Consider the following 14,576-nt stretch of genomic DNA (forward strand, 5'->3'; position numbering starts at 1 on the left):
TATACATTAATGTATGTAGGAAGAGAAAAGGAAAGGAAGAAACGGAATAAGAAAAAAGTATCTCTGAAATTTCGTACGAATGTAAAGAACCCATCTTTCAGGTCAAGCAGAGAGACGCACTTCAGGCTAGACGCCTGGAAGTAGAATGTATTTATGTATTTATTTTTAATTCCGAATCTTCAAAATGCTCTGAAGTGAAACAATGAACAAGGGCCTTTCACCTACCATAAAATCAGCATCACAGATGTGCATTAAAAAGTATGGCCACAAGGTGGCACTCAATACTCAGCAGTGAAAACTATAAATCTGAAAATGAAGTAAAAAAGAATCTCGATTAGCCTTGTTTTCTTAAAATTGTAAGTGATATGTTTTACCTCGCTTATTCTTAGAAACATTTATTTCCACACTAGGCAAATACTTTGAAGATATTTTAAAATTACTTTGTTCCTCAACATCATGAACCCTTATATAAAGAATTCCAATGAGAGATTTCCAGACTCAATCTGTAACAGCATCATTTCCTGCAGTCACATACTTCCCCAAAATTCTGAGCCCTTTTGGTAGTGGAATTCATACATACATAACTGAAATAATTTATTCACTGTTTTTTGATTAAGTTAGTTTTCAACTATTTACCAGTACTAGTTCTGTTTCGTGATGAAAACCGTATGAAACTTTTATATAGAACATGAATTTGTATGTGGATAGCATCTTATACATCTTGCTTTTTTCCAATATGCTCTAGGTATATTCTTTATATTCTTAATTACCACTTTATTTTTCCTTTTGCAGGTTTATTATTATTGTGGGTTTTGTTGGCAACCTTCCACCCATTTCTGCAGTCATTTTAGTTTCAAAAATATCTCAGTTTTCATTTAATGTTTATTTTTCCCTACAAGTGTGGAAATCTGAAATTTAAAGTAACTGGAACAGGTAGGAAAAACTAATAAATAGGCCTATGATTATCAAACAAGTAAAGAATTATTACTTGATTCTGAACCAATGAATTGTAGACCTGTACAGTACTCCAAAAGGATAGAAGTCTATTAGAACCATCATCTTGGATGTATTCCTTAGACAAGAGATCTTGGTGATTACTTCAAGGAATATGCTCCCTCACAGGAACAAAATGTAAGAGAATACCTGAAAATAACTGTTACAGCTGTGTTGAAATGACAGGCCCATGAGCAGGAAACCGGGTATGTTTTCAATGTTACGCTGCAGTACAAACACTTTTTTACTACGCTATAACTACTAAATCAAGAGCCCAGAAAATAATTTCTGGGTGTAAGGGTTCATTAAAAGCATTATAAATAATACTGGTGAACTTATATGAGTGTTTTTAACCCATGAATCACTGGGACAAATTCACATTTTCTTATTCCTTTCAGTTCCAGAAGATTGCAGAAAATCCACATCTGCAAAAAGTTAAACACTGTGCTGTGTTTTCTCTATGAAACACTATTTTGTGCTGTATTAAGTCGTGTCCTTAGGGCTTACTCTAAAGCCAACAGTCTCTTTCCCATTAGCTTCAATATGTTTTTCAATGAGATACTTCAACTGCAAACCAACTAGGTCTCTGTTCAATTATTCAGCAATACTACAGTTTAAATGAAAACATGGCAATACAATACTAAAGGTTTCAAACTCTTCAGATTGCTGATTGTTGTCCTTGATAAACACACATAGCACAATGCTTGGAAAAAATGGTCTCTAGAACACAAGACTTTGCACTGAAATTCTACATTTGATTACAAAGTTCATGTATATCAAAGCCAGACACACCCTCACAGACAGAAAATGTGCAGGATTTTTCATCCTTGATGGAACGGCTTTTGATTCCTGAGCCTACAGCTTTTATTATTACAAAGAGTCTAGAACAGCTTTTGAAAAGCTTTTGGTACTCTGAATTCTAGAACCTAAGGGCTTGCCATCCACTACTAGGGTTTTAGCATTCTGTCAACAGTTCTCAATATTTTAGAACTTCCAAATTTATAAAGCCAATGTTGAACTACTTTCCCAGTTTTTGACTATCTTAAAAAAAAAAGACAAGACAGAGAAGAATCCCTAGGACACCAATTACTAAACCAGAGGTCATAACCCTAAACACAGAAATAATGACAGTTTTGCACAAGGCAAATTCAAATTTCATCTCATAGTGTTAATATTAAAAATCAAAATTAATCATACAGTGTCACCTACAGAAAATGACAGATCCTCATATTAGTTAGCAGAAAGCAACACAGCTTCTTCAAAAATGCCACTCAAGGTCATTATTCAAGTAGATAACATTTTTTTAGAAAAGCTCTTACAAGCCCTTATTTGGAAACAAAAATTTAATTCAAAAGAAAACCACATCAGAAACCTTGATGTTTTCAAGGTTGATGAATAAGATTTCCAAAGCAGAGGTCGAATCTGCCAGTGAACTGGGCGGCAACCAGTAAATACTGTCTCTCAAAGAACTAAGATGCTGCAAACTTCTTTGGACACAAGTACTTTGTTGGTGTGCAGGGTAGACTATCTCAGGTCTTGCTGAGTTCAGGTGATCAGTAGCTGTACACATAACATTTTTCCCCAGGTAACAACTCCTACATTACACAGTTATATAACAAATACCCCTATTTATTTATATTTTATATATATATTTTTATATTTTATATATATATTTTATATATATATTTTTCTTATCTGAAGATATTTTTTGATTGTTAGGAAAAAAGTAACTTAATATACATGTTTTTACTTATCTTTACCTACATTAACTTCATTTTTGTCTTAGTTCTCTTGTATCTATTGGGAAACATAGACAATTGGCTAATTTTTTTAGAACCTTTGCTAAGCTTCATCAAAATCTTCCAGTATTTAGGGAAGTTGCTGGCCTATGTTCACATCTGTTTCAGCAATTCACATTTTCACAATTTCTACCTTCTGTCACTGAAAAGATTCACCAGAGAAGTTGTGCATACACTTTTGAAATCACATACGTCGTTTTCTTACAGAGGTGATAAACAATCACAACACAGCAAAATTTATGTACAAAAATATTTTCAGTAAAGCTTCAAATATGTTTCATTAGACATTTTAAAATGGCTGGGCAGAGGAGATATCTGAAGGTGGGATACATGAAAGCTATATTAGCATTTTGATTTCTGCTGCAACAGGCACAAAACATAAATGTAAGAAACTTACTCGTGAGGCACTGGGCAGGATAGAGGTATGGGGTACCCTGGCTGCACAAGCACCATCAGAAACATGACAATTCCACTATACGATGACACTATTCTTTATTAAAGAGGTAACAAAGAACTATATATTTTATTAGAATTAAAACGGACCAATAGCTGATTAACTGATTGTCAATAGATAAAACAAGATACCATAATGCTTATAATCACATACTAGTTTTAATATATATACGATCTATAATATATAAAAGTAATCACAGTTTAAGTTCCACTACTTTTGACTTAAGAAAATTAAATATTCAAAATCTTTGCTAAGATCCCCTAACCATTACTGATTATCAAAAGAACAAAATATTCTTTCACAAAGCAGGATGATGCTGAAAAGTTTTACTTGTCTAATTAGAACTGTTTTAAATGTGAACTATACCAAGAAATATACATTCTAAGCCAACAAACTTTCAAATCTGAAAGTCTTGTATAAATTTTTTGGAAAGGTTTTCAGGCCATATGCACATCATCTGCAAATATGTCAAAACAGGATCTGTCCTGCTTGTCTATTGTTGTTTTTCTAGTTTTCCTTACAGGTTAGGAAAGATTTTACCCAACAAAAGTCTGAAGCTGAATAAACCACTCCCTGAAATGCATTCCAATACATCCCACACATTTGGTGTCCAAATGCTCTAGAAATACCACCCTAGTTTTTAATATTCTCTTAATAACCCATTCTAGAGAATGCATTAGAGGTGTTGACAGTATTCATCTCAAATGGCTTTTTCATTTGGAGTACAGCAAACACTAGGACATGGCACTTCTGGGTTTTTATAATTTCTTAAAATATTTAGTGTATATATTATATATAACTGTTGCTTGGAGAAGAAACAGATTCTACTGGTTCCACAGCAGCTGGCAACATAATAGTCATGCTGGAGATTATTAATCAAATCACACTTCTTAGTAAAGTTGGTTGACCTAATAAATAAAGTTAGTGTTTGACAGGAGGGAAGTATCCTAGTAAAAAAAGTTACTCCAGTGTCAGTGTTTTTCAGTATGCCTTATCCAAGTACTGAAAATGAATTAGTTTAAGACCTTGTTCTACCAAAAGCCTAACAATTTTCTTGTAATTTAATGTAAATAAAATTTTAAGTCCTAGAAGTTTACACATTTTCCATTTTTTAGCTATATTGACTAAAATTAATTCTGTATCTACTTGTACTGGTATTGTCCAAAGATGAAAGTCTGTTTGGTGGGATGGCAATTGGTGAACATGGTCTTCTAATATTGCTGTCTTCCTATCTGCACTCTTTCAGCAGCTTTTCACAAGCCATATACTTCCAAATCTGCCTCCATTTTTTTAGCAATTTTATTTTCATTCCATAATACAGAGTAAGACCCATTTTTGTTACCTACCATTTTTCATTATAGTTCATGCACAGCTTGTGTATACTCTAGCCTTGTCAAAAACATGATGTTGTTAATCTAGTTACTTCTCACTAGCATCATACATAACTTTTAGTTCTAGTTCTGTCTTTTGGTCCAATGAACCAAAAATTACTAACATGGTACATGTACAAAGATGTATCCAAATACACATCTATATGATGCTCATTCAAAATCTCAGTAGTGGGATGAAAGGAATGTTGTTCTTTAGCTTTTAATGTTTTTTGGAAATCTGCAATCAGTCTCTGGTGTTTTTGATGTAGTAATCTGCTAGCAACAAAAAGAGGTTTCTGAAACCATTAGGCTGTTCAAAAGAGAATTGGCAAATTTAGGCAAAATTATAATTTTACTTTGATAAAGGTGATATGCAATGGTATCTGTACATCCTAAAGCATAGCTGTTTGTGGTTTTATACAATACAGTGCTTTTCTCTGTGACAATGCTTTCCAATAAGCAGGGCTTCTTCTGAATCTTGGTTGATTTGAAATTCCAGTTCAAAGGAGCTTAAGATGAATTCAAAACAATCATAAGATAAAACTAAATGTTGTAGATATCAAAGTTTCTGTATCTTCTGGTCTCCTACTGTGGAGAAATGTTGATATAAAACATATAGAGGATATGCTAAAAAACAGAGACAACTTAAACCAGAAAAAGAAATACACAGCAATAAATATTTGGCAGTTCTCTGGGAAAAAAAATCTGCACAACTTTCTGAAAGTATGCTTAATTACTTTTTAACCTATTTTGTTTTCTCCAAAGCACTTCCGGCTCTCAGCATGTGGTACTAACAGACTGTGAATCAAATTCATGTCACTCACTCTTAATGGTTGCTTCTAATTGCTCTTTTATTTTACTTCTATTTATTTTATTCATTATTTCACAATTAATTTTAAGTAGATGATACTGCAAGCTTCAGCGCAAAAATGCTTCTTGTCCAGTTCTGATCTACTCTACATATTGTGCAAATAAACTAAAGAATAGTTAAAAAGCCCAACGAAACTTGTCTAAATTATGGTATTTAGGGGAGTTGGAAGTGGAAAGTGCATGACAACTGAAACAGTGAGCATACATAGCTAAACAAATCCATAATCAAACTAAAGTGTATTTGGAAAGCTTTCTTATTTTAAAAATAAATGAAATTAAGAACATGAACTGAAATGGAATTTAATATTTTTCTCTTGTTAAGAAAATAATATTTTCTAAATGAAAAACTGAATCAAGTATCTAAAGGTACCTTGGGGTACAGTCTGAGTTCAACAGGAGGAAATCTATCAATAGGTAAGTGAACAGAATATTTCATGCAATGGGTGAATTTATTTAATTGAACTTATTCTAATCATGTTTTTAAAGAGACAGTTGAGATAGAAAACATCACTGCAATATGGGAAATTATCAAATTAGGTGTTTATAAACATGTATTTTTCAATTATGACAGGTCAAAATCTTCAATTTAAAGTATTTCACAATCTAAAAGATATCCTATACATTTATTGTTTTACAATATAAATAAATAAATTCATATGAATCCTCTGAAAGCAGAAGAAACGTGTTTGCTTAATGGTGATATTCTGAAGGAAAAACATTAAGCAACCCTAGAAGAAAGCACATAGAATTGTTCAACAGGACAACTGTGAACTACAGGTTTTGTTCTGAATTTTACTTCAGGAAAAGCAACTACAAAGGGTGTTCTGTGATGGCCTGCACCTTTAAAGCAATGACCAACCCCTTAAAAAAAAACCCCACTATCTCCTTCATTTACAACTGTGAAGAATAGTACTTGAGACTTTTGCAATGATCCTTTCTAAGTCAACTGTGATGCTGGAGAAAAAACTATAATTGAATACTATTCACTGGACCTTGGAAAATTTACTCTGTTTAGTTCTGGTAAAAGAAATGTGATATAGTTTCTAACAGAATGTCAATCACCGAACACTGTCAAGTCTGTTTGAGAATAATGTGATTATCATGAAATACAAAGTACAACTGATCAACAAGCAGCATTTACTGTCAGTGTACAATGCAGAAAACCCACAAATTCCTATTAACTTTTCAATCATTTCTCTTCATTACTAATAACTACTGTAGCTACACTATTTTCTGACAAATTCCTAAGTAGATAGGATCTCTTTATATACTATTTTCTAGTCAGCATATGGTTTCCAGACTAAGTTACTTAAATTGCATATGACCAGAACCATTTGCCAGTATGGTTAGGTGCATCCTGTAAAGAAAGGGTGCCTGAAAAATATGGCTATTGTCTACAGTCTCTGTGGACATATTGCACAAGATTATGCATTGCAGCCAAGAATTAAGCGGCACATCTTGGAAAAGGAATGCAAGACCTATGGGTCATTAGTCAATTAAGCACTTCTTTTTAGATTTCTTGCCTGGAACAATCCCTAGGTATTGAAAGCAGCTGAAAACAGCTGAGCAAACCAAGCTCTCTGAGGGAGGGCTGAAGATGAGCTAGTGCAGAGAGCACCTACTCTGACTTTAATATTATCATATAATTTCTTCTTGCTGGAGTGTTCACAAGTGACCAGATATTGCCAGAGTTTGAACCTGTTAAATGACAGAAGAAAACATGAAGAAAAGGGAGCTTTATCTTCTCAAGAAATCTTACGTATTTTTAATATATACCTGAATTTGATTACACATGGTGAAAGCAAGCACTGGCAAAAATCAGAAGTAGGCTGTGTTGCTAAAGTTAAGAGTGTAGCCCTGTTTCCCAAACTTGTGAACACAAAACCAATCACACCGGGGTTTTTTTGGTTTTTGTTTTTCCCTCCCAAACAGCTTTGAATTTTTCTTTCAAAATTTACTGTTAGCATAGCTATTTGATATCCATATATACTTTGTGTAACAATGAGATTTCACGTTGAAATCATCTTACCCAGGGAAGCTGTCAATTAATAACTACTGTGAAAAGACACAGAAAACTTTCTTTTTGACCTGGATTACATGTTAAAACATTCTAGCAGCTAACTGAAGATTTTCACAAAGGAAAAAAGAATGTTGTGTGGCTTTTCTCTCTGCCAGTGCCCCAGAGTGCGGTTAAAACTTCAGGAAAGACAAGGAGATCACAAATTCTCATGTAAGAAATAGCTAAGAATGCATAGGGAAATGGTTAAATATCTTACACTTTTAGTATATTCACTTATTTATATTAAAATAAGTTAGTTCTACAGTAATATCAACATTTATGCCAATTTTAAAGGGAAAAAAACCCCATATGCTGCTACTGGCTGTGCAAACTTCTGTGACTGCAGAATCAACCAAATAACTTGCTAGAGCTACTCACTACAGTAAGCAATGTCACAGCCTGACATCAAGGAACCGCTATTAGCCTAATATTGTTCCCATATCCCAGAGAGAAAGAAGTTTCAGTGTATTTTAATCAAAGACATAAAAAAATCTTAGATTGAGATCAAATTAACAATTAAAATAATTCCTTTAAACAATACAAATTTGAATGGCAGTTGCTATATTTACAAGCACAAGTGAAGACCACATTTTAAAAAAATGTATTTACCTTAAGATCTGAATTGACTGAATGCAAATACTGCACTACCTTTCAGGAGGCTGCAATAGACTTCATTTAAGGAAAGAAGCTTAATCATATTATAAACATGACAACAGTTTCAAATGATCTTACTAAGCGCATTTAGTATTTAATAAGAAATTTCATCAACAATGAAAGGGGATGCTATAGGCAACACATTATCCTACAGTTTATCAGAGCATTTCCATGGAGGATTAGTAAGAAAAGGCATTTAATCTTACATTTACAGTGATGAAATCCATTACTGATTTTAACCTGAATAACTCTGAAATTGCTGAAAAGTTGTGTACAAAAGCATAAAATGTCTTTTTGTAGTTCCTTGAACAAAAACATCAGCACCCGTCAGCTGTATTTGCAACCTCAAAGATCATTCTAGAAAAAGGTTTGCTAACCCATTTTGCTTCTAGGAGTCCCATTACTAACACAGCACAGCTTGTGAAAGTAGAACAAATATTCATGAGGCATCTTTCCAGTGATAAACAGGATAAAACTAAGCATTGTGCATATCAAGTTGATGCTCATGATAGATAAAACAGAATATATGATCAAGCCCACAGATCAAGCCCACAGATTAGGGAAAGAAAAGTCCATTATATTTTTCACAGGATAGCAGAAGATTGTTACTTGTTACCTCAGTGCTGTAACTATCAGAGTTCAAGAGACAAGCCAACAAATCTGAAATCCTTGGATCAGAGACGGGTTTTCAGAAATCCAATCTGTACCATATATTTTATACTTTCTGATTCATAATAAAACCACTACAAAATTCCAGTAGACTGTACACAATGTACTGGAGTACATAGAACCACAAATAGAAAATAGAACTACAAATCTAAAGCTGTGCAAATACAATTTCTAGAGTGACACTTACAAAAGTAACTATCATAATAACAAAAACATACATCAAACTTCAAATGTTTTTCCTTTTCAAAGGTCAGGAAAAGCAAAAGCAAAAAGAAATTGTTTACTGTTTCTGTCAACTTTTTATTTCAGTTTACAACAGTTAACACCTAAGTTAACTCTAATATATAGGAATACTGCTAAAACCCTTGAAGGTAACATTTTTCTATTTTCACAATATATCTCTCCATAAATAGGCCTCTCCAAACCTAAATGTCCATCTAAATAACTCTTAATAATAAATTCCACAGCTTAGGGTTCATTAAAACAGTAGAATCACTCTATACAGAACATACTTTTCTTTAACCTGTCAATTGTTTGGCCCACACCACCTCACGAATTTTGTCTCTGACCTTTAAGCAGGACTACTGCATAAAATAGCCCATGAAAGAAATATAAAGAGATTCATTCCATTCTCCAAGAGATAATTAGCAAATATTTTTCAAAAGTAAAAAAACATAGTAATTATAAAACAAATAGGAAACTTCAATATATGTTTGACATTTAATATAGCCTAATGTATTTGAATACATATCCTCATTTTATTTTTATAGTTTTTTTAATGGCACATCAAATATTAGATACGTTATTAGTAAAACAAAAATAAAATGAGGATTTGCTCTGAAATAATTAAATGTCAAACAAATGATTACATATCAAATATTTGATGAATGTTCTCTAAAAATTAATTTCTATTCATTTAACAACATTTGACAGATAATTAAGAGGATTAGTAAAATTGCTTTCAAATTTTAAAGGCCAGCAAAGAATACAATGCTTTTAACTATTCTATTTTTCAGTTTCTCCTGTGTGTTCAAGTAGCCATCCCTATGCTTGCTTTGTCTAGACTAGAACATTCATGATTTGGGCATTACTTATTTTTGTAAGTAATTGGATTTTTGTAAGTAACAGTGGATTTCAGATGTTTCTTCTTCATCCATTACAGTGAACACGGTATACAGAATACAAAATAAGGATTGTATTACATTATCAAGATTATTCTCTGCCAGGTATTGCTAAATTTCATGTCAAATGAAATGGTAAGACTGAATGGCTTGCAGTCTGATAATTTTGGGAACTGTGCCAATAAACATCCCTTTATACAAGATAGCTCTTGTCAGACAAACATGATATTATCATTATGAAGCTTAAATTAATCACTCTGTATCACACATCATTGATATAATACAGTTAGACTTCTGTCAGAAAATTCATTTATATAGTATGGCGCTGGGAATTTAGTACTACATAAAATGAATTTCACTTATTAAGGAGATTAAAATTAGGCAATGATTAGCAAAGAAATTAGTTGTATATAGAAACTTTGACGTGACAGAATGTAATGAAGTTCTTCAGCGATCCAATTTGACCCACGGATATTTCATATTTGTACTGGTGATCAAAAATTTAAAATGTGAGCATGCTGATTAAAGGTACAGTTTGGAAATCAGAAGCACTCTGAAGGAATGGTAAATGCTTGGAAGGACAGATCAGTTCCACAGTGCCATATAGCTCAATTACTGGTTGAGCTTTGAGATATCTGGGAACAAAGAACCTAGGTTATGTTTTGAGAATGGATTTTAAAAAGATCCCTGTAAAGCTCTTACAAGTCATGTGTTTTATCACATTAATAAGCAATTTATTGCATAGGATGTATGTGATTTATAGCATAAGGCATAAGCACTGCTGTGTCCGGTCAGACTGAAAGTCTGTCTAGAGCAGTAGTCTCTGAACAGCCAATGCTCCTCCAAGTATATTCTGGTCATCAGAAATTTGTCATTAAGAGACCTACTGAGTAGCTTGATCTATTCCTAATAACAATTCACTATTATTTGAATGAATAAGAACTTTCACAGTGAAAAAATTTAAATTAGTGAAGAGAACCAGCATGAGATCCTGAGGTCTAGAGCAGAGGCAGGCCAATTCAGACATGAAGAATGACATACATCAAGGCCGTATACATGTTAGAAATCATTGCTGGAGTTCAAACAGAAATTCAGGCCTTGCTCAATTCTCTACATCACAATATAAACATTTCACAACAGCTGGTCCTTCTTGTCCACAAAAACTATGAATCTATTACTGTGTCTCTGCAGTATTTCTACAACTCTGTTCAGAGCCACACTTGGACACAATAACTTTTTTTTCTGACAGTTTTAATGGTAGAAAACCAAACAGTTATAACTCCAGACGACAGTCACTTACGCCTATATATATGTAGGCTCTGTCTGTACACCTATGTGGTACTGAAGTTCTTACCTTAGCCAGTAAATCTCTCCAGTATTAGAACTGCCAGTGAAGGAGAAAACTTCTATACTTTCAGGTTACCTGAACATAGATGTGTATTGTACGTGCTTCAGATAGTCCTATTCCAGCCTTAGGTGTTTAATTAGAAGATGGGTTTATTGGAGGGGGAGCAGAAAGTGAAGGGGAGAAAAACCCTCTCTATACCCAGCTTGACTTCGCTGTGCCTTGTGTCTTTATCTGAAGTCTTTAGAAATTTTAGTGCAGAAAGTGGCTATGACAAAACACGTGATTATAAAACCCTTTGGTAAGATGCACGTATGTTACTGCTGTTACTCATCACTTCCGTTAGACATATTTACTGCTAAGAAATTAAATGAAAATTTAGACTGAACAGTAACAGTTTTAATAACACACCCCACCCCACCCCCCCTATTCACTGAAATCTTTGGTGTACTCAGAAGTCTTAATATGTTAGGCTTAATTGCCCAGCAAAATGTTACTAGGATATTACTCATTTTATGATTATTGATGGTTGTTTATGCAGAGTTGCTGCCTTGGCAGAGTATATATCATATTTGATTAGTACCCTTATTGTGATAACTGTATATAAATAAAAATACACCTCAAAGATACATGCTGTGACATAATCATTTCAATACATGATACGCATTTTTGTTTTAAACAGCAACAAGTTTTCTATGAACAGAGAGCAAGTATTAAATTTCCTTTATGTCTAAAAACTCCTTTTGCAGATAATATTTATTAGGTAACAGAGACAAAATCAACAAAATATCTAGTTTTGATGGTAAGTAAAAATAAATTCATTTAACTTAGTTTGTTGAATGGATCCTGAAAGAGGACTAATGGAAGTACGTAGGGAGAAGTTGTAAGTGATGTTTTGCCATGGACTTCAGTATGACTAGGCCTTCACTCTATTTTTATTATTCCCAGTAGTAATTTATTTATGTGTGTCAATGAAGAAGCCCTTAAGTATACTGGAATATACAATTTGTACAATAATAATAACAACAATAATAACAATCACATTTTTCCCCAAGATCTAGGTCATATTTACATGCATAAGAAGTAAAATAATGTGAATTGTCATTAATGTAAAATGTGCATATCATATGTACTGATCACTGGAAAAATTTAATGAATTATTCTGCCTCTTGATAGTCATTGTAAGACTCAGGGCAGCCACAAGAATATTATGTGAACTCTACTGGAGAGCACAATTCTCTCTCATTCACTGCTATGGTCTTCACACCTCTTCCTTCTTATCGGTCACTAGTTATAAATTTGTTCTGTTATTAAGAGTCATATTTCTTGGTCTTGCTTTCCAAGATAATCATCACCAGTTTCGTTTGTAACTGTATTTGACCTTATCTTTCACACTCTTCCTAGCTACTAATCACACTGAGCTTAATCACTGCAACCATCACTGCCATTCATGACAACAGTTGCCTCCAGTTCTTCCCTGCTTGAGCAGTAAGCCAAGTAAGGGTCTGGCTGGATTGAAAAGCCATGTCTAAACACAGCCTATGAACCTCATGAGTTGCCTGAATAATGCTTACCATACCAGAAGATGGTTGAAATCTCCCATGAAAACAAAGGCCTGCCAGCAGGAGGCTTCTGCCAGTAGCTCCTAGTAAGTCACATCTACTACCCCTCCATGGACAGGTGGTCCATAACAGACCTCCAAACACAACCTCCCTGTCTGTTCCCTCCTGCTCCAATCTTGAACCAGACAGGAGCTGCACAGGTCTGGTTTCACTGTGGAGCTCTGCACAGCCAAAGATCTAACTGACAGAGCACAACTTCCTCTCATTGTCTTCCCTGTCTGTCCTTTCGAATATGGTACACAAGATGCATTGCCTCAAAGATGTAATCTGCCTGCTATATCCACAAATAGTAAGTATTATATCACATCAAAACACACTCATATGACACATTACTTTCTGAAGCAGTCAGAAATGCTATAAACACAGCTGATTCTTCCTTTTGATGTAGACTAGTATACCTTTTAAAATACCTTTTATAGTACTGTGACTCTAGGATTTCCTGCTCAAGCAGAACAGCAACCAGGAAAGAGGCTAGCCAAAACCAGGATACCCTAGCAGGGCAAATTCTGGTAATCAACAGTTCACTCCCTCATGGAAAAGGGTTACTGGGAACAGACAGCTGACTGAATGTGTTATTTTGGCAGGTAGCATATGATCTAAAGGTGATAAGACAAATACTTTAAGGAATAGACAATAAGTTTATTAAAAACATACCCTGATTTCAAATGTGCTTTTCATAATTAAAATAAAAATCAAAAGAGAATCTCTTCTTATTGGTATCACAAATGTGATACCAGTACCAGATACTTAACGTAAAAGACACTGACATCTTCAGGAAAAAAAGGCAGCCAACACTGCTACATGCTTTGTATTATTCTATGTTTAAAGACTTCTTAGTCATAATGTCTACTCATTACATTTAAAAATAAAATATTGAAATAAAAGGTTCAGGCATTTCCAATGGAGAATAATCATATCTTTCATACAATGACTACACTTACTGTGGTGACAGTTTTTAAATATTTCAGGGAATTTCCAGTGAAATTTATTGAGCATCAAAATAACCACTTAATTTAGTGGACTTTTGTGAATATTTCAGTTATTTTAATTATTCTTTATTAGTTTACCTAAGATTCTGAGGTAGTATAATGAGAACTATAGTCTCTGGCTGTATTATAGTATGTGAAATAGTTCTTCACAATACCATGCATGCTTCTTCAATTACGTTTTATAACATACAAGTCCCTAAGCCTTCTGGGCAAAAGAAGCATTTTTGCTATTGTAATAATACAGAAAGTAGTCAAAACGATCAAAGATTACAATGAAATATATGAGAAGAATTCATTTGCTTTTAATTACAATGAAGGTCAGTTTGCTTTATTACAAAAGTTAAAAATCTTCTGGAAGTATCTTCTAAAGCAAAGTCATCTTTTCTATAATCTTTTGCATAGATCAACATTTGGAACTACAATCCTCAATTCAAAATTTGATTTAGAACAGATGCTGGGATTCATCACAAATCTGTGTGTGCTGGGGTGGGGATGTAGGGGACAGAAGAGTGAGCAGGGAAAATTGCTATTTTACTCAGTATACCCTAGATTTCAGTGTGAGGCATAAATACCCTTAGAAAAAATAAGTTATTTCAGATATGTGGTCAACTAACCTATAGGCCATCTTATC

At 33.6% G+C, this 14,576-nt stretch overlaps 1 protein-coding gene across 7 annotated transcripts in view; it reads right to left on the minus strand.

Annotated features, from left to right (window-relative positions):
* Window positions 1-14,576, minus strand: part of ASCC3 (activating signal cointegrator 1 complex subunit 3) — a 288,803-nt gene that overhangs the window by 123,693 nt on the left and 150,534 nt on the right. Inside the window, exon 15 of one of the 7 annotated variants that reach the window (XM_074862164.1) lies at window positions 6,228-7,184. The exons of 4 other annotated variants lie outside the window; for them this stretch is intronic. In XM_074862164.1, coding sequence (XP_074718265.1) covers window positions 7,152-7,184 — 33 coding nt within the window. In that variant the 3' untranslated portion in view covers window positions 6,228-7,151. Of the gene's footprint in view, window positions 1-6,227; window positions 7,185-7,978; window positions 8,215-9,361; window positions 10,625-14,576 lie in introns of those variants that run through there. 2 more of the 7 variants (XM_074862168.1, XM_074862165.1) reach the window with 2 other exon arrangements.

The sequence above is a fragment of the Strix uralensis genome, chromosome 3 (genome assembly GCF_047716275.1).
Source record: "Strix uralensis isolate ZFMK-TIS-50842 chromosome 3, bStrUra1, whole genome shotgun sequence".
NCBI classification, from domain to species: domain Eukaryota; kingdom Metazoa; phylum Chordata; class Aves; order Strigiformes; family Strigidae; genus Strix; species Strix uralensis.